This window comes from Polypterus senegalus, chromosome 18, assembly GCF_016835505.1.
Source record: "Polypterus senegalus isolate Bchr_013 chromosome 18, ASM1683550v1, whole genome shotgun sequence".
Taxonomy (NCBI): domain Eukaryota; kingdom Metazoa; phylum Chordata; class Cladistia; order Polypteriformes; family Polypteridae; genus Polypterus; species Polypterus senegalus.
The window spans coordinates 73,274,480-73,295,733 of NC_053171.1; the positions used below are offsets into that span (position 1 = coordinate 73,274,480).

Below are 21,254 nucleotides of genomic sequence, written 5' to 3' on the forward strand. Positions count from 1 at the left end.
CTCTGTCAATATAGGGAGAGATTCAAAGCAAGTGTTCCCCCAAGAAAGAAAATCTTTGAAAAGCCAGAGGGACAAAGAGGAGGCCATGTTCACCCTTCACTCAAGTAATTCCTGGCTTAAGTTATCAAGGTGGTCCTGCATGATGTTCAAATCAAACCAAAGCCCAATGTGACAATGGAGGGTTTGTGCCAATTTAGCCAGACTCCCTGAACTCAAATGACTTATTCACATGTGGAGGATACAATCAACATATCACAAGGTAATTAATGGAGTATAACAGCAGTAAACCCTTCAGTGTGGAGTGGTTTGAAGGCTCAGAGTTCTTGGAGACAGCCTGCTCATCCCACCAACATCAAACCCCCCACAACAACCCCCTCTCCCATAATTTTCAGGAGGCTATCGGCTATCCTCCCATTTAAAGAAGATAAAGTACTTGGACCAGTGTAGCATGGAGTCCCCCCTAGGCTGTGGCACCCTACTACCCCCAAAAAAATTGTTGGCCAATAACTGCTCATACAACCTGCAAATGACACCTTGGAAAAGAAATAAAAAAAACAGGAGCACAATAATGTTTCACCAGCTGGATTTTTACTGTTTTGTTTACAAGAATATCTTTTGTATGTGTAAAAAATAGTATATAAAATGTATTACAAAGTGAGTTCTATTCCAAACAGTCCAGCTGACACTCGAGTGGCGCCAGACGACTACTGTGTACGCCTCCAGCGATTCCCTTTCAATGCACCTTGGTAAAGGTGAAGCAGTGGGGATGTAATGAAAGGTGAGGAGAAACAAAAAAAAAAAACAGAACACCAAAGCAACCGAAAACAAAGGAGGTCAAACCAAAACGAGTAGGCACCGCTGTAGAGTAACGATGATGATAATGACACAACACACACACAGGCACACCCGTTCATGCCATTGCCTTCACAGGTTGTGCTTATCTCTCACGCTTTCTGGTCAGATGAACGAGAGTTCGGGGGTGAACCCTCCAACAGTTCTTGCCGATTGTGAACAGGCACTTGCTGTCGAGGTCAAGACGAGTCTGTGTCCGTCTCACAGTGAATTGCGTTGCATGTTTTCTGCCAACGTGGCGCCACTTACTAAGCAGATCAAGTTCATAATAGATGAAAAGCAAAAAGGCAGCATTCTGGGCAATAAATGTACACAGAAAGCCCTGGGACTACAGCATGTCCCCCTGAAATGCTCTCAGAAAGGAAAAGAACCGTAGATGAAGTATCAACTAACAAAGTGAGTAATTCATAACTTAATGGAAAAAAACAGCAATATTAATAAAGAGAAACACAAACATTACCATGGACAATATATAAAAATGAAATTATTAAATACCAAATATGAAAAGCAAACTAAAAGTAAAATATACAGAAAGAATAAATAAAGAAACTGGGATACACACACACACATATATGTGTATATAAATATATATATATATATATATATATATATATATATATATATATATATATATGTATATATACATATACACATATATATATATACATATATATATATATATATACATATATATATATATATATATATATATATATATATATATATACACATATATATATACATATATATATATACACACATATATATATAAAATACAGAGAGCAAGAGGGAAGTTGGACACACAGCGAGGACTCTTGAAATGATGAACACGGTTACATGGGACAGTGGCATCTCAACGGGCTGCCCACACGAGAGCACCAAAAGCAGTTACTTCCTCCCACTAGGCCAGGACCTTACTCCTGCGTGGCACCAAACACCATACAATGTACTACATCTTTATAGATTCCCCATCTGCAAGTATTGTAATGATTTCAGCCACCTGCAATGAAACCGACTCGGTGCAGACTCCCTCATAGCCAATACCATATTCTTAAAAAGTGCTACAAACAGAATTTCAGAAAATATTCTGAGAGTGGAACCAACCAATTGAGATATCCGAGTGCACACAACCAAGAATTAACCCTCAAACTGCAATTGACCAGCAGCTTCAGTTTTCTCAGAAGCCATTCCTAACTTCCTGCCATGCGATGAGAAGCCGACCGAGAAATGTGAAAGCAAGAGTGACCTATCGATTTGCTAATGATGACAGCTATTTTTGACAATGAAAGTGGTACAGGCACCTCTGTTTAGTGCAAAAGCATCCAGAGAGGAAAAAAAAAGTCAAAAAGCCTTTCAGAATGTCCCTGTCGTCGTTTAGTTTAAAGTGCAGACTTCTTGTAGGGGTACTCAGGCTTGATTGGCGACCTGCGTTCCCTGCCAGCTACTGTGTCTTCATTGCCACTATTCCGGTGTGGCTCTAATGAACCTCCTGGAGCGTCGGGCATCGACCTCCTGCATAGGGCTTGCTCCTCATAATTTCCTGGACTGTTACCCGGAGCTTGTTCTGATCCCAGGCCACAGGTCAGGTCAGAGTCATTTTTTGATCTCAACCTGACCATACCTTGTCCAGGCACACTGGTGCTATTATGTCCAGCCAATGCTAAGTCAAGCCGCTGAGGAGGCTGCTCAAGGACATCAATGTGAATTGAATCGGGGCCAGGCCGTTGAGAATGCATATCTGGGACCATGTAGGACGATGTGAAGGAGCCTGGGGGTGGCCTGCTGTGGCTGTACAGATCAGGTCCAACAAACTTGCCCTGTGATGAGGAAGGTGTGTGGTGGCTGGAGGCTGGGCTGACTTGCTGGCAGGAGAAGTCATACAGATCAGGATAGTCCTGGTGGATCTCTGTCTTCTGGTCGGTGCTGTGCTTCTTCCGTGAGTTGTGACCATACCTGCTGGAATAGCAGGGAGCAGATGGTGGACAATGAGAAGAACCAGAAATGGACGAAGACTGATGATGTTGATCAGTGCCTCCTCTGTACCCGTCTGCGTCCACGGCCAACTCTGGCAGTCTCCTCTCCTTAAGGTTCATGGCGGATATTCCCATAGCAATGTCGGGCATGAACTCATTGATCACTGGCTCCATGTTCTGTTTGAGGGAGGGGAAAAAAAAAGACAACAGTATCAGTCAGATCTGGCAAAACAAACTCTTTAGAACAGATGTGTCAGCCTGGGGTGTGCAAAAGCCCCAAGATGGTCAATGCTGGCACGCTGCTCTATTTCAATATACATAAAAAATATGGACAAGAATATAATCAGTAAGTGGGTTAAGTTTGCAGATGATGTCAAACTAGGTAGAAGGGCAGACAATGGAGTATGAGATAAATTGTTACAAGAGGATTTGGACAGCATACAAGCTTGGGCAGATTTGTGGCAGATGATATTTAATATAAATAAATGTAAGGGAATACATGTAGGAAAAAAAATTAGATTTGAATCAGTGGCTAATAAAAAATTAAAATCTCCAGAAATGATAAGGGTTGGACAACAACCAGGGGAAAAAAAAAAAACAAACAAAAACAGTAGAACCCTGAATTTAACATATAGCAATTTCACGTTTAATGTTTTTGGAATGCTGCTGTTGATGTAAAAAAGCTCAGCTTTGGAAAACTACACAGATCATTTTTGTGATTGATTCAAATTTGATCAGTTGATCCTGCCCAGATAGGTGTCCCCAAAAAAAAAAATAAAAAAATCAGGAGCTTACAACATGCTATTCAATATTAGAATGAGAATGACCTGCCCTAGGTGTGTCCATACGATGTTGGTCCTATTCAAGAAACAGGTCTGCCTTTATTGAAGGACTTCTGTTAATTGTAAGCTTGACAAGTGTTTGATTTCATAGGTAGAATTGAAAAACAACTTATCGCTGAACATCATGCTGCAATCTCTGAGCCTGCTTGCTGTTAATACACTTGAGTTTAGCTTTACAAACTGACTCTATTTTACAAGTGCAATCCAAGGTAAGCAAAATGACACCTTTTTTTAGTTAACTGGAAAGATTACAATATGCAAGCTTTCAAGGCAACTCAGGCCCCTTCTTCAGGCAGATCTTATATATAAACGTCTATTTGTGGATGTGTGTGTGTCTATCTGGCCCTGAAGTGTGAGGCAAAGCTCAAAGAGCCAGCAAGGTAGCCCCAAGTTAACGAGTCAGAAGAAGAAAGCAGTGCGAGGCTATACCATAAAGCTGAAAGAAAGAGACTCCGTTGCTAATGTGAAACTGCTGATGAAAGACACAATTGCTTAGCTGCTAATACACAAGCGAGGTGAACACATCGGCAAAACGAAACCTTTGAGAGAAACAAGCTTAGCCGCTGATAGACAGGATGGTGAGCACGTCTGCAAAACTATACTGCTGACTCTGCATTTCCATTTTTTTTGACAATTTATTTATATACACATATATATAATATATATATATATAATATATATAAATAATATATATATATATATATATATATATATATATATATATATATATATATATATATATATATATATATATATATATATATATATATATATATATATATATATATATATATATATATATATATATATAATACACATACATATAAATATATATACACATATATATATACACATATACACACATATATATATATATATATATATATACATACACATACATATATATATACATATATATTTATATATATATATATATATATATACACACACATATATATTTCTATATACATATATATATATATATCTCTATATATATATCTCTATATCTATACTAATAAAAGGCAAAGCCCTCACTCACTCACTCACTCATCACTAATTCTCCAACTTCCCGTGTGGGTGGAAGGCTGAAATTTGGCAGGTTCATTCCTTATAGCTTCCTTACTAAAGTTGGGCAGGTTTTATATCGAAATTCTACGCGTAATGGTCATAACTGGAAGCTGTTTTTCTCCATTTACTGTAATGGAGATGAGCTTCAACGCCGTGGGGGCGGAGTTTCGTGTGACATCATCACGCCTTCACGTAATCACGCAGTACATAGAAAACCAGGAAGACCTCCAAAAGCGCTGAAGAAAACATGCATTATATAATTTAGAAGGCAGCGAAACAATAAGAAGCGAGCGAGTGACATATACAACCATATTTATGAGTTCTGCTACTTCGGAAACAAAGCACGATGTAAACCTACACTTTAAATTAAGTTCATAGACAGGCTGCGCTGGCGTTTGTAATTTAGTGCCTGCCCATATAGGCCGTCCGTCAGCGGGAATCCAATAGCAAACTCCCACTAAATATTCACGGGTTAAGGACTGTGCTTATGGAGAGGAAGATGAGATGGTCAGGGTGGTATTTGACACAAACTCAGCGAAACTGCGAGAGAAAGTTTTAAGTGCCAGGACTAAGGTAACATTAAATACAGCCATGGACATAGCACGAGATGGCACCAGCACAGCTGGGAAACTTCAATGCATGTACACTGAGCGGCTCACGTGAACTGACGCAGTGCACAGATAAAAAGCAACAGTTCCAAAGAGCGCTGAACAAAAACCGAATTACACAATTGAAAAGGCAGCAAAAAATATGAAGCGTCTGATAAGCATATTCATAAATCCAGCTACTGCAGAAATTACACAATTGAAAAGGCAGCAAAAAATATGAAGCGTCTGATAAGCATATTCATAAATCCAGCTACTGCGGAAACAAAGCACACGGTGGAAAAAGTCAATGTCCCGCTAAAGGAAGACAGTGTAAAAAAAAACACCCGTGCATGCAGTGTGTCAGGTCTCAGATAAAGAAGAAGACAAGCTGTTTATTGATGCAGTAAGAAACGAATCGATGAAAGAAACCTGTCATCTTTACAACGATTGACAAACACGGAATGTAACTTGAACACAACACATCCTACAAATACGAACCTGATTGAAAGAAATAATGATAATCAGATCCTTGATGACAGCAACACTCACAAAACAAATACTGTATATTGACAGTCATGTTACGTTATTTTTAAAATGTTCCCTTTTCTTTTTCTAGCTTTTTTAACACACTACTTCTCTGCTGCGATACGCGGGTATATATATATGTATATATATATCCCGATCTACATACTCGAATAATGGATACTTTATTCGCCATCAATGATTGTTTTGGTAAAGTCATACTCAGTGTATTCATTAGATGAACGGTAAAAAAGTAAGAGCGAGGGGAGGATGACTTATTGAGGCATGCAGGCTGTAGTGCGCGTCAACTCTATCTGAATTGCGCGATCACATTTGAAAAAATATATCTTTTCAAGTTCTATTTAGTCCATATGTGTCAAACTCAAGGCACACTCAAAACACATCCGGCCGCGAGATCATTTTATATACTGTATTATTGTTATTAATGGCCCGGTATATGAAGCGCTGGTAACACAATAAACTACAGATCCCATAATGCAGCGCTTCAGCTGCCTTGCCGAACACTTACCGCGTTAATCAAGTCTAGCTTATGATGCTGCAAGTTATTGCGAAGCTAGCTCACACGATGCTGAAGAGAAAAGTTGATTCTGAAAATAGAGCCTTTAAAAACCGATGGGAGGCTGAGTATATGTTTACTGAACCTGTGTGTCTCATTTGTGGAGCTAATGTGGCTGTAATTACAGATACCCGTGCACAATCACAAAGTGATTTCAAGTGAAGCTGCTTTTATGGGAGACACAAATGCACCCTTGCACCTTGCCTCACTTTCCCTGTTGCCAAGTAATGTTAAACCAAGTCGTCACTACAGTGTTCCCAAATACGCACTTTGCTGATAAACTGAGCGCACTGCGCACTGAGTTTGCACGGCGCTTTGGTGACTTTGAAGAACAAAAAAAGTCCGTCTACATGCGGCTCGAACCTTGTGCATGTTGGTAGCACATATCTGTGTGAGAAGCTCTTCTCAGTGATAAAGACTAACAAAACAGCACACAGGAGTCGCCTCACTGATGAGCACCTGCAGTCCATCCTGAGAATCTCCACAACACAGAACCTCACACCAAACAGAAACGAACCTGTTGCCAAAAAAAGATGCCAGGTGTCCAGCTCTAAAATGACATATGAGCAAAGAGAACTGAATGATTTGATTTGTTATTGCTGAAAGGAACACATTTTATTTATATTTCCAGGTTTTGTTATGCAGCATGTTCATATTTGAATTTGTATAATTTTGACAGGATATATTTTTATGGAGAGCAAAATCTTTTGGGATATTTAAAATCTAAGTTTATTTTTTATATAAAATTAGATAAGAGTAAAGAAATTTGAATGTTTGTTCTTTTAACGTTTACTTTATTTCTAACTTGTATAATTTAGACGAGATATTTTTTATGGAGAGCAAAATATTATAAGTTGTTTAAGGTTTGAGTTGATTTATTCAGGAATAATATCCCTGTCTGTTTTACCATTCCTACCAAAGATATTTCTGTCGACTAAATAAAAATTCCTTCTATTTAAAATTTAAATAGAACTTGAACAAATACGATAGTTCATAATATCCACGCAGACTTGCACGTAAGAGCGGAGTTATCCGTTTTAACAAGCAGCGTATTGCACTGATACAAAATAGCTGTGTGTGTATATATGTAAATATGTATGTATATGTATATATGTTTATATATGTGTGTGTGTATGTATATATGTTTATATATATATATATATATATATATATATATATATATATATATATACATACACATACACACACACACACAGTGTAACCTCGGCCGTGGATTTGGTCGTGAACCAAAGTAATTTCCCCCATAGGATTGTATGTAAATACAATTAATCTGTTCCAGACTGTATGAACTGTATATAAATATATTTTTTAAAAGATTTTTAAGCACAAATATAGTTAATTACACCATAGAATGCACAGCGTAATAGTAAACTAAATGTAAAAACATTGAACAACACTGAGAAAACCTTAAACAACAGAGAAAACTAAAACTGCAAGCGTTTGCGCTATAGCGCTATGAAACACTTTTTTTTTTTAATTAATTTTAAGCACAGGAAAAAAAATGAACATTTGAAAAATCCGTAATTTAATAAACCACCAAGAAAAGTAACATTGCAACAATGCACGCTACGAACTGATCGCTGTAAACAGAAGTGAAGGTTAAAATCCAATAGAAAAAAGTCTTCATTAAGTACAATGAGGTTACAACAATGCTCGATTCTGTCTCTTTAAAAACAAGCCCGGTGCATTCTTTAATTGCCTTCTCGGCCTTATGTGCCCAGCCTTCTCTCTCTCTCTCTAGCTTGTGTGTGTGTGTGTGTGTGTGTGTGTGTGTGTGTGTCTGTCTGTCTGTCTGTCACGCTAGCTGCACAGGGAATGCACAGGGAGAGACTGAAAACGTGCGAAAATCATTGGCACGCACAAACCGAAAGGGTAACTGGCTTGTTTGTATACTAAGTGTGCGGTCATGATCAGATGTCGGAGAAACTCGAAAGCTCAAGTTCAAAGTTGCCCAGTGCCTGAAATAAAAAAAGAAGTTGTCAGATATCAAATTCGCCATGGTCAGCCGAGTCGTAGCCCACTGTCTGAGTTTCATATGAAAGCTTATTAGGTAAAGAGAAAAAAAATAGGCACACAGTGGAGAAAAAAGCATGAAATGTCAACTTTAAGCTCGAAATTTCCACTTTAATCACGTAGTTTGTCATCAAAGTAGAACATCATTAACTTCATCTTAAAATCGTTTAATTTACTAGTTTCTCAAATCCATCATAACTAAAGTAGCACGTTAAATGCTTTGTTTTGAATATGATCTTCTATGTGCTCTGTGTGTGTGAATCACTACGTGCTTCTGTGCTTTGTCTTCCTCCGACAGGACACAGAATCCATTACATTCGTAATATTACAGCTCTCTGAATAATTAAAATACTGAGATGTATACTTGATATAATTTTCTTGATGATAGGAGTTAAAGCATGTTATTAAACATCGGAACATGGTGGCGCAGTGATTGTGCGTGACCTTCGTTGAAATAATTTATTGCAGCAGTATTGTCTCTTTCAAACGTACTAACCCCAAATTCCTGTCCTTCCTTTTCTTTCTCCAAATACCCAATCACCATACAATTAGCTCTGTAATAGACGTTAAGCCATCTGTAAGCTTAGAACGCCGATTCTTCAAAATTTTTAAGGAACATTGAAATATCTTCGTAGTACGTGTGTAATTATTCTATCCTTCACGCCAGTCCCAGTGAAGCACATACTGCGAGGCAGGAAAATCCGTAAACGGAGCGCCAGATCCTTGCTAGCGTAATGACACCGTGTCCTTTAATTATTAACAATATAGATTATTTAAATGAAGTTAAAGTTTTATCTGTATAATATAATAAACATATTTTGCTGCATTTCATCTTTATAAAGCGTGTATTTACATATGATGACGATATCATTAAGTGGCTCAGGTTGTGCAATATTATAACTGTAGTGCAAGTTTACAGTGAGCTGATTGTACTTATAAGTACAAACAGTTCTACAAGGAGCACTTGATGGACTGATTGATTGCGTTTAGAGCTCTTGGGATGAAACTCTTTCTGAACCACGAGGTCCGTACAGGAAAGGTTTTGAAGTGCTTGCCGTGTGAGAAGCAGTTCAAATAGAAAGCATGGCTGAGGCAGCGTGTGCTTGATGCTGTATGCCGATAATTCTCTTTCCGATCAGCTGCTCCGAGTGGTGCAGTCAGAGTAATATGGAAAAAGATGATCCGGTGTGGCAACCCCTAATGGGAGCAGCTGTTAGAAGAAAAAGAAGGTGCAGTGAGAGTAACAACGCTAAAGCAGCTATGGTATCTGGAATAGTTTGACCATTCTGTGGACCGTTATATTGTTACAGGTTAATTGCAATCAGATGCATTAAACTAATAAAGACTATGTGGTTAATTTCAGTGTATTTTTAAAGCCGCGTCAGTAATGTGGATCTGAAAAAGAAAGGGTAACCACACAGGAACAGTAGCACTGACTTGACTCTGGGCAGAAGTGGAAATGTGTGTAGCTTTACACCAAGTTTAGGTTTTATACATCGCGATTTGAATGTGGAAACGCTCGTACACAACATTTCTGTGCGTACGCAACGTTTATACATGTGGCCCCAGGTTAGTGGCCAGAGAAATAATGTTCCCTGTATTTACAATGTTCCTTGCATCACCCCTCGAGATCTTTTCTGTTTGCTTAAGTGCCAAGCTGCAGCAGAGCTGTGAGCCTGTTGTTGCTCCGGCAACATATAAAAACACAACAACAAAATTGAGCTCAGGTGCATCCTGTTTCCCCTGATCATCCTTGAGATGTTTCTGCATGTGGCAAATTCAGTTGATTGGACATGATTTGGAGAGGCACACAACTGTCTATATAAGATCCCACAGTTCACAGTTCATGTCAGAGCATAAACCAAGCATGAAGTCAAAGGAATTGTCTGCAGAAACCCCCGGCCCGGCCAATACCTACAGTGAAACATAGTGGTGGCAGCATCATGCTGTGGGGATGTTTTTCAGTGGCAGGAACTGGGAGACTAGTCAGGATAAAGGGAAAGATGACTGCAGCAATGTACAGAGACATCCTGGATGAAAACCTGCTCCAGAGCGCTCTTGACCTCAGACTGGGGCGACGGTTCACCTTTCAGCAGGACAATGACCCTAAGCACACAGCCAAGATATCAAAGGAGTGGCTTCAGGACAACTCTGTGAATGTCCTTGAGTGGCCCAGCCACAGCCCAGACTTGAATCTGACTGAACATCTCTAGAGAGATCTTAAAATGGCTGTGCACAGACGCTTCCCATCCAACCTGATGGAGCTTGAGAAGTGCTGCAAAGAGGAATGGGCGAAACTGGCCAAGGATAGGTGTGCCAAGCTTGTGGCATCATATTCAAAAGACTTGAGGCTGTAATTGCTGCCAAAGGTGCATCGACAAAGTATTGAGCAAAGGCTGTGAATACTTATGTACATGTGATTTCTCAATTTTTTTATTTTTAATAAATTTGCAAAAACCTCAAGTAAACTTTTTTCACGTTGTCATTATGGGGTGTTGTATGTAGAATTCTGAGGAAAAAAATGAATTTAATCCATTTTGGAATAAGGCTGTAACATAAAATGGGGAAAAAGTGATGCGCTGTGAATACTTTCCGGATGCACTGTATGCAGAGGAAATAAAAAACAATGCCAGGGAGCATGCGCCCAAGAATAAAATGCAATTGTTGATTTTCTATGTCTCTTAACACTTGTCTGATGTGATTTGCTTAATTTATGAAGATAACACATTTTTCCCCCGCTAGTCCTTTAGGTTGTTAGACACCCTGCATGTGCTAGTCACTTTTTCAGTGCCATTTTTAAACGCACATAAATGACAGAAAATTAATAACATAATGAATGCATACCCCCTGCTTCTCTGGATGCAGAGTCCTTCCCATCCTTGCAGGGCTTGTGCAGTCCATGTGAATGGCTTTTGAGCCAGAATGACAAGCAGGGAAAGTGTGCTTGGATGAGTTCCGCAGATGCAGCAAAGTGTTATTACAGGGGTAGGAGAAAGAGCGAGAGGGTTGTTGAGTTGGAGCTCGCAGCTGCCACCCACTTTTGAGCTGTGGGTGATTTGGTGTGGCAGGAGGATGATATGGTGGAGGAGGAGGCGGCAGTGGAGGATGGAAGGCAGTGAAGGAGTCCATGTCACTAAACATATTCTCCACCGCTGGAGTGCTGTTGTTCCGAGTGCGACTTAACTGGCGTGCCACCAACACCGGACTTTCATCACCAAAGCGTTCTTCTGGGAAGAATTTGTGAGGATTCTGCAGGGTAAAATTTAAAGAGGATAGCATTAACAAAGATTATGACTGACTGCTCACACCCAAACACACTGCACTACTTGTAATAAAATCAATGTTTCACAACTCACATGTATTGAAAGGACAGAATAAGTAGTAAACAGGTAGAAAACACAGGAAAAAAAATATTTCTTAAATGATGGGAATGTTCAAAGCCTAGACCAATCAAAAACATCACCAGTGTACAGATCCCTCCACTAGCACAGGGTTGAAAGATATTAGAACAACATCTAAAGGAAAAGGGCTCGATTATGGAAAGTTTGTGCCAAAGTAGGGTACCACTCACTCTCCTTCCAGTACTGGATACAAAGTGTCGAGGAACACAATTTGCAACGAAAAGCGGCTTTCTGTTCTTTTACCAATTGAGTCAGTTTGAGTACGAGACCTCTCTTGAACTCTGTTAAGTTTCACAGAAATCTGTTTTAAAAAGTACTTGTTTGCTTTCCAAAGTTAACAACATACCAAATTAAAATTTTTCTTTCATATATACTACCCCACACAAGCATCATGCTATGGGGTTGGTAGTTTTTTTTGTCCCCAGAATAAATTAAGCACGTATATACATATGTTGTAGGCACGCCCCCCTAGTGCTGAACCTTGGATTTTCTGAAAGCCTCCTTATTAATATTTATTTTCTTCTCAATATGCTTTCTTCACTTCACCTTTTGATTTTCCAAAACCATTAGGTACAGCCACCATCCCCCCCACCTGAGAACTCCAGCTAATACGGGGTCACATTGAGTCTCACCTGCAAAAGCTCTGCTGCAGCATCAGGAAGCCCAAACTCCCGTAGAACACGGATCTGAATCTCAAAGCTGACTGTAGCTCCATCTCCGCAGTTAAGAGCATATGCTCTCTGCACTTGGTCCGTGTGCCGTAACTCATGCAACCTTCTTATCATATCTTTGACAACACTTAACTTGGGAACTAAAAAGAAAGAGGCAACAGGCAATCATTGATCATTACAAATTAAATGTAGAATCAACACAAAAGATTAAAAACAAAAATATGGCAAAGACCTTAAATCTCCTTAAACCTGAACTTTTAACAAAATACTATTTGAGTAAGCACAACCTGAATGTGAATGCCTTCCTAAAAAGCAAGTTGAAAAGAAGGCAGTAAGAAAACAAGGTCACTGAATTGATTCTCAAATTGAAATAGCATATGCGACACAGATGTGTCAAAGTAAAAATTAAACGATCAAAACTACTGCTGACTTTGAATGTACAAATAAAAACTGATTTAATTGAAAGAATAAGCATCTCTTAAATAGGCATACATTAAAACTGGTGTTACAACTCTGTAAATGCCATCCTCAATTGTTCATCACCATCAATGACTTGGGAATTATACTCAAGTGTTTTTCAACTGGTGTGCCATGGAAATAACAGTGTAGTGCATCTGGGTACAGACGTGAGACAGACACACTCCTCAGGGGGCCGAGACCTGTCCGAGGAAGATGAGACTACCTGAAGAAGCCGCCATAAAAGCAGTTCTGTAATCACCATTGTGCAGACACAGCACTTACAGAGCACTTTAGCAACCAGCAGACGTGTTGGGGGGTCCATCTGCCTGCGTGCATGTTCGCCAGTGACTCTTGTATATTCAAAGTACAGTGGGCATACCAGTTGCATGTGACCCCGGGTAAGGGGACCAAAACATCCTCTGAGAGCAACTTCTCCCAACCATTCAAGGACAGTTTCATGACCAACAATGCCTTTTCCAGTATGATGGAGCACAGTGCCATAAGTGATGACTGAGTGGCTCGGGGAAAAAAACATCAAAATTTTGGGTCCATGACCAAGAAACTCCCTAGACCTTAATCCCTTTGAAAACTTATGGTCAATCCTCAAGAGGTGGGTGGACAAACAAAAATCCACAAATTCTGACAAACTCTAAGCACTGATTATGCAAGAATGAGCTGCCATCAGTCAGGATCTGGTGCAGAAGTTGATTGACAGCATGCCAGGGCGAATTGCACAAGTCTTGAAAAAGAAAGGCCAACACTGCAAATATTGACTCTTTCCATAAACTTAATGTAATTGTCAATAAAAGTCTTTGAAACTTATTAAATGCTTGTAATTATACTTCAGTATATCATAGAAACATCTGAAAAAATTATCTAAAAACACTGAAGCAGCAAACTTTGTGAAAACCAATACTTCTGTCATTCTCAAAACTTTTGGCCATGATAGTACACATGCAACATCGGCTTGGTTGATAACAATGCTTTACCTGTCACTCCAATGATATCATCAGCAAATAAGGAATAGCTGTTTGACACAAGCCTGAAATTTCTTCTTTCCTTCCTTGACATTTAAAAATAACACTTTTTCCAAGACTAAATACTGACTGAATTGAAGCATGGGAGTGGCTTTTCAAGCTTGACAATTCCTCCATGGCTCTAATTTTGATACATATTGCTTAGCTGTGTCTTCCAAAGAAACAGGTGGCATGCTTTAAGCATCTTTTCATTGAAGTCTCATGAATTCTGCCTGCCACTCGCAAGACAATGTGGCATATGTGACTGAATGTCAATTACAGACAATGAAATCCACAGAACAAGTCATTGATGGGTCATGAGGTTTTGGTATAAAATCTCGGCTCTAGAAGGGTACTTGGCATTTTTTAATTTCTGAAAGCAGTCACTTTCTGTACCATTAACATACCATACTGCTATTTTTAAAGCCTTATTTGAGAAATTTCTTAATAGACATTTGGAGAAATCTATAGTACACCAAAACAAACAAAAAATGGGACATTTATATAACAGAAACTTAGAATAAGAATAAATTCACTGCTTCTCAAAAGCTTGAAAGGACATTCAGAACATCTCCTCAGATATAATCAATAAACACTAGTCAAGTTTACTCACCGGGCACTTCGTTGGCTACAACTGTGGGTGGGCTGCTCTGGGCTCCAGGGATCTGCTGGTGGTTGATCATGTGACAGCACTGTGGGACTGCATTGTTAACCATGTAAAGGGTATCAGGCACATTGGACATTCGAACCATTCTCAAACGAATCAAGTCAGTCTGCTCTACCATCATCTCATCTAAAACAGACTAAAATTGAGAGAAGATATGATAAAACAATGATGAGCAAGAAAGCTAAACATTGTGTTTCTTAATTTCATCCTCCTCAAAGAGTAAACGTTTCCACCTTCTCTCTTCCCACTTGTTCACACTTTATTTCTAAGGTAAGGACCAAACATGATTTACATGGTAAGACCAACACCTCATAAAATAATAACCACCTAAGAGTCTGGAGATCTATGGGGAGTTAAGGGGTCATAAGCTGTGTGTCCATTATCAGCATGAGGCAGATGCACTAAACTTTCTCCGGTCCTGTTCAATCTATATACATCAGACTTCCAATATGACTCGGAGTCCTGCCACGTGCAAAAGTTCGCTGATGACACTGCTATTGTGGGCTGCATCAGGAGTGGGCAGGAGGAAGAGTACAGGAAGCTAATCAAAGACTTTGTTAAATGGTGCGACTCAAACCACTTACACCTCAACACCAGCAAGACCAAGGAGCTGGTGGTGGATTTTAGGAGGCCCAGGCCCCTCATGGACCCTGTGATCATCAGAGGGTGCAGACCTTTAAATATCTGGGAGTGCAGCTGGATGACAAATTGGACTGGACTGCCAATACTGATGCTCTATGTAAGAAAGGTCAGAGCCGACTATACTTTCTTAGAAGGTTGGTGTCCTTCAACATCTGCAATAAGATGCTGCAGATGTTCTACCAGAAGGTTGTTGCAAGTGCCCTCTTCTACGCGGTGGTGTGCTGGGGAGGCAGCATAAAGATGAAAGACGCCTCACGCCTGGACAAACTTGCTAAGAAGGCAGGCTTTATTATAGGAGTAAAGTTGGACAGTTTAACATCTGTGGCAGAGCGACGGGCATTAAGCAAACTCCTGTCAATCATAAATAATTTACTGCATCCACTGAACAGCGTCATCTCCATGCAGAGGAGTAGCTTCAGTGACAGACGTTTGTCACTGTCTTGCTCCACTGACAGACTGAGGAGATCGTTCCTCCCCCACACTATGCGACTCTTCAATTCCATCCGGGGGAGTAAATGCTAACATTATTTAAAGTTACTGTCTGCTTTTACATGTATTTTTATTACTATTTAATTTAATACTGTTTTTTGTATCAGTATACTGCTGCTGGATTATGTGAATTTCCCCTTGGGATTAATAAAGTATTTATCTATCTATCTATCTATCTATCTATCTATCTATCTATCTATCTAAACTGCTGGGATGAGTTACTTCATCTTTAGGGCTACATTTTGCAATTGAACTTATTAGGTACCAGGAATCAGAAGAGAAAATTAAAAAATTTCTAACTAATAAGGATTACAATAATGATTGTGATGGGGGGAGTGACTTGTTTTCAATCCTATTTTTTTTGTAAAAATTAATCTATTTGTATGGAAAGATTAGAATAAAATAAAAAAATAAAAAAATGAAGAAAGAAAAAAAAAGCACATTGCAATACAGTAGTTTTCTAAGGAACAACAACAAAAATCTTTCTAAGGCCATAAATTCTTTAGCAGTTGCTAATGCGAATTTGGACAGCAGAGTCTTTTTTGATTCCATCCACCATAAATGAACTGAATGCAATGCTAATACTAAGCATTTCATCAGCAGTAACCTCATTCACACATCAAAGAGTGAGGAACTGATTCCACCTGACAGGAAAAACAACTGATGCCGGCTTCATATAAACAACCATGGGGACTGGGAAATTAAAGCCAATCAAATAATCATCCTGTGAGAGACTCTAAAGAAAGCCAGCTATTTCTTGAAAAATAAGCCAAAGTTCACTTTGTCCCTTAAAAGAATTGTTTGGTTGCAGAGCACACTTATTTTGACATGTTCTAACATCAAAGTCAAGTATTTTATGTCAACTGCACATTCCCAGTCAGAGGGTGACACCTCATTCCACCTGATTACTATTGATCTGCAAAGGTTTACGTAATAATATCAGTCCACGTTTTCATTTGGTGCTCCAAAACTAGACCAGTAACTTGCCTCAGGCTGCACAACAGAAAATAAGAAGGCTGGAACTGAAGGGAAATTTGGAAGATTCTAGGACAATCTCCCAGAACACATTTTTGTTCTCAGCCATTATCCACAATATGCTGTGTATCTGTAATGATATGGTTTCTGTTGAAGTATATAATTATGATTTTCCTAGTAATAAATTGTTAAATGCACCTAAAGAGTTCCTATCTTCGGGGCACCTCTGTTACGATTCTGTACCAATTTTTCAGGTGATTAACAAGCAGTCCTTTGCAGGGATTGGCTCACCGCGGAAACGCCTGTCTTCTAATTGTTTGTACCGACTGTTCTGTAAATTTTAATTGGCTGAAAGGAGAAGTGTTCCGATTTCTGTTCCAAAAGACCCGCCTCCCCTTCTAAAAGCGGCGATGTCATGTTTCAAGTTTTATTTATTATTGCTGTTACTATTAGTACACAAGGATTATAGTGAAGTGAAATAAAACGGATGTAGTTGAATCTAATGAGAATTTATTTGTTTTGTACGTATTAATGAAAGTATAGTTTTCTTTTTAGCAAACTGGTTTCAGTAATATAAATATCTGTAAATAGTCTGGACAGAGTTGCGTTATAATTATGTTTGTTAATAATAAATAATAATAATGCTAACAATAGCAAACTGCAGTGTAACAAGGTAGTTGTAATATTATTAAAGGCCTTAAAAAATGTCTATATTAGTATTACTAACCATTATATTTATTTTTTTGTGTGTTCCTTTACTCTTTTAGAATTCAGATTTAACTGTTTCTGGTATCTGTTACCATGGCTGCCACTAGTGTTCCTACGCGAGTCTTTGTTTGTAGTAGCAATGTTCCCCTCAAAACAAAGGTTTCTTTCTTTAATTGACGTACTGGTTGATTGCATTGTTTTAATAGACCCAACATCACCTGCGGTGTTGACATGTAAGTATTCATATAGAAAAAGAAAAAAAAACAAAAAACTTTGGAATATTGGGCTTGGTGCCTATAGAATTTGTTCAAAGGTGGCAGTTTATCATCCTGTTGCTCCCTTGTTCATTTTTTGCATGCTCAGTTACTCTTTATTTTATCTCTGTTGGAGGCAACGTCGCTTGATGCAGACTATAAGAAGGTTGTAACCTATTAGTTATTCCCTGAAGGCCAATTTGTAATATTCTGAAATTTATTTTAATTTCAGTTTTTGGTAACCTAAACTTTAAATGTAATGTCTGCGAGTTTCCTGTGGATCTGTTTCAGGTCGCTCGTTGCATTCCAGCTGGTTAAATTTAAAGAAAAACAGAGGTGTTAAACAACTTTGGAGTGGAACTGTAACTTTCTCTTGGTTTATCTAATTTATCCAGCTTGAACCCTGTGCCACAGTTCCGCCGCCAGACCTCCAGCGAACTGACCCTCAAGGCCTCTGCCAAGGCGGTCCAGGTCGCCAAGGCATATGGCCTGAGCGGCTCTGTGCCGTTCAAGGTAAAGTCGGCCGAGATGGTCAGGGAGCAGGACAGGAGACGTGTGCGGGCCGCAGGTGGTGACCTCGGGGACTCTAGGTGTGCAGCGCCAGCGAGCTCCAGTTTGGACAGTACCGGGGTCAGACTTTTAAATGGTTGCTGACCCATGACCTCGATTATGCCGTCATGGTGTTGGCAACCCACATGAGGGAGAGCGAAGATGGCCAGGTGTCGGATAGCCCGCTGGTGAGCAATAAGAACGCCCTGGAGTCCTACGCCTGGCTCTTTCCCGACGTGAAGATGGCCATCCGCCGTCGACAGGAGAGAGACGGGTTAGCAAGGCCCCTGGACAAGGGCAAGAGGCTCGGCTTCGGCCAACACGGACACCTGACATTTGAGGCCCTTTACGATACAGAAGATCGAAAGGCCAAGAGGTGAGAAAAAGACTTTTATCAGGGGGGCGGGTCTGAGGGGAAAGGCACAGCAGGGTAGTGGGACCCTGCTTCCATTTGTTCACCCATTACCGTTTCCGCTGTTGTACCCCAACGCAGTTACATCAAATGGCTCCAGCGCCAGACCACCAAAGTCGGGACCAGGATGCATGCACTCCAGCTGTATGTGCGGCGAAGAGACGAGGCGAAGGCAGCAGCAATGTCATCACTTCCCAAAACCACCACTGTTGCCCCCACTGCCTCTCTCTCTGCAGCAACCTCCGTTGTCGAGATTCCCGATGACGTGCTGCTGTCAGCCAGCATGGATTTGGAGGCTGGTAAGCGACAGCCACCCATGGAAACTGGTGGTGGCTCCTTCACTTTTTCTGTTTAACCTGTTATTTGTTTGAATTTGTTAACAACCTTCCCCAGCATCTACCTCCCAGTCTGCAACTAGTGGAGGGCCCATAGCATCCCAGCGCTCCCAACTGACGGCTGATCCGGAAAGGCAGCCTTCGCAAACGCTGTCTGTAGCCAGGAGAGAGGGGAGTTAAAAGGATGTGTTTCTTTGAATTACATTGCCAGGAAAAGAACAGGACCTGTCTGATTCTTTTTGTTTGTTTTTTTGTTGTTCATGCTCTCTCTCTCTCTGTGTCACACACACACAGCTACTTTTGCCCGAGGGCTGGAGGACTTTACCTTCGCCTTTGGTGGCATCCTCCCGGCCCCCGACACCTTTTTTCAGTGCCCGTTCTTCCTGTGGATGCCGTACCGCATGCACGGCATGCAGCCACAGGTTGTTGGGAGCAGGACTCTACAGGACTGTCCGGAGGGTCCTGAACACAGACGGATGGTACTTTATTGGCCATGGAGTACCTAGAGTGCCGGCACTTTAGGAAGAAGGTGGCGGGTTGGTCGCAGGATATCTTGGATCAGCTGCACCACACCCACCGGGATGACTTTCCAGCTATCCTAACTTACAGGTCAGACAAGGAGTCTCCGATGGCTGGGTCAGCTCTCCACAGGTAAACGGGCACACACGGGCAGTCCTAACATCTCTGTTCTGTCTAACACAGGTTATCCTGTGACAAAAAGCTCATCGGGAAGATGCGTGAGCGCATGCTGGGCAACGGGGCCAACCGGCTGCGCAGGTATCTGCTCAAGGAGCACACCAGGTCCTGGTTGACACGGTCCAAAAAGTTCATGTTCACCAGGTTCATCACATTGGGTGCCGAGCCATCTGTGACCCCGGTGCCCGGTGCAAAGTGGTTGCTGTCCATCTATGCCAGGGAGGTGGCTTCGAGGCTGGAAGAGACCAAGGCCCGGATCACCTCCATCTTTGGTTCAATCTTGACGATGGGCTCAACGAAGAAGGTGAGCGATATCGCCATCGAGATATACCTGTGGAATATCTGATGAGTGCTCCCCTTTCTCACTTTCGCTCTCTTCCCCCAACAGAATAGCCTTGGACCTGACACTGGCCCAGGTTACCAGCACGTGGTTAACCTGGCCTCCAGTCTCTTGAAGCTGCGTCACCATGCCTACATGATGCAGCAGCAAGTGGCAGAGATCGTCACCCTCTGGGAACGACTGCCAGAGGGTGTCAAGGCTCCAGTTCACATTCCGCCATGCCACCAGGAAAGACTGGTGCAGGGGAGGTTCCGACACAAGCACTCGCAGACCAGTGTCACACCGGGAGTGGAGAGCTTGCGACGGTAGGTGATCAACCTCTTTGGTGTGGCCTCTTTCCTTTTGATTGGATATAGATGGCAGGACTGACTGACTGACTGACTGACTCTCACTCTCTGTCTCTCTCACACCCCCCGAATTTTGTAGGTGTAGGTGTTTGTGGAGGCCGTTTGTGTAGAGCTGTCCAGGATTCACCCCGAAGGAACCACCACCTGCGGCGCAAGGGTGAACCGCTGGGCAGCAGTGATGCACGATTATATCTGCATCCAGGAAAATATCCGCACAAACCCGGTACTCATGGCCCTGACACGTATCTAGTTATTCCCCCTCAATCAGCGCACCCTGGCACAATGGTAGGTACACACTGGACAAGTAGGATCCACCATGCCCCTCTCCTCCCTCCCACCCTGACTTACTTTCCTTTCTGTCCCTGTAGCCACTACGCTCGCACCAGGGAGCTGGTAAGGTGGGCTCTGGAGATGGCCGTGCCATTGCCAACCAGCTCGGCCCTTGCTTCGGAGCCCACCCCTGCCGTACGCCCACGGGCCCCGAGCAGTCCGCTGCAGAAGAGCATCAGTACCCGGACCCACCTGACCTGTCCAGTCAGGCGACGCAGCAATCTCGGGGGCCCATGGATGTGGCACTGCCAATTGTTGGCCACCCCCTGTGCCACAAGAAGCACCCGCCACCCAGCCACTCCCTTTGCCAGCTGACCCTGTCGCTCCTCTGCTTCCACCGCCATAGGCAGGACCTTCAGTACCCCACACCACTGCCTGGCGGTGGAAGGAAAAGCAGGAGGGGGGTAAGCTGGCACGACAGCAAGGAATCCCCCCCAAACAAAGGAAAAAAGTGGAGGCCTATGTTTGCCAGCTCTGTGGCTGCCCAAAAACAAAACAGTTCGGCCAC

General features: G+C 41.4%; 1 protein-coding gene across 1 annotated transcript in view; it reads right to left on the reverse strand.

The window, feature by feature from the left end:
* Positions 1 to 1,615: 1,615 nt before the first annotated feature.
* The window catches only part of btbd7 (BTB (POZ) domain containing 7), a 52,467-nt gene continuing 32,828 nt past the window's right edge, over positions 1,616 to 21,254 (reverse strand). The window contains exons 8-11 of the mRNA XM_039741239.1: positions 14,616 to 14,805; positions 12,489 to 12,667; positions 11,300 to 11,704; positions 1,616 to 3,002 (exon numbers count right to left, since the gene is read on the reverse strand). Coding sequence (XP_039597173.1) covers positions 2,232 to 3,002; positions 11,300 to 11,704; positions 12,489 to 12,667; positions 14,616 to 14,805 — 1,545 coding nt within the window. The 3' untranslated portion in view covers positions 1,616 to 2,231. The remainder of the gene's footprint in view (positions 3,003 to 11,299; positions 11,705 to 12,488; positions 12,668 to 14,615; positions 14,806 to 21,254) is intronic.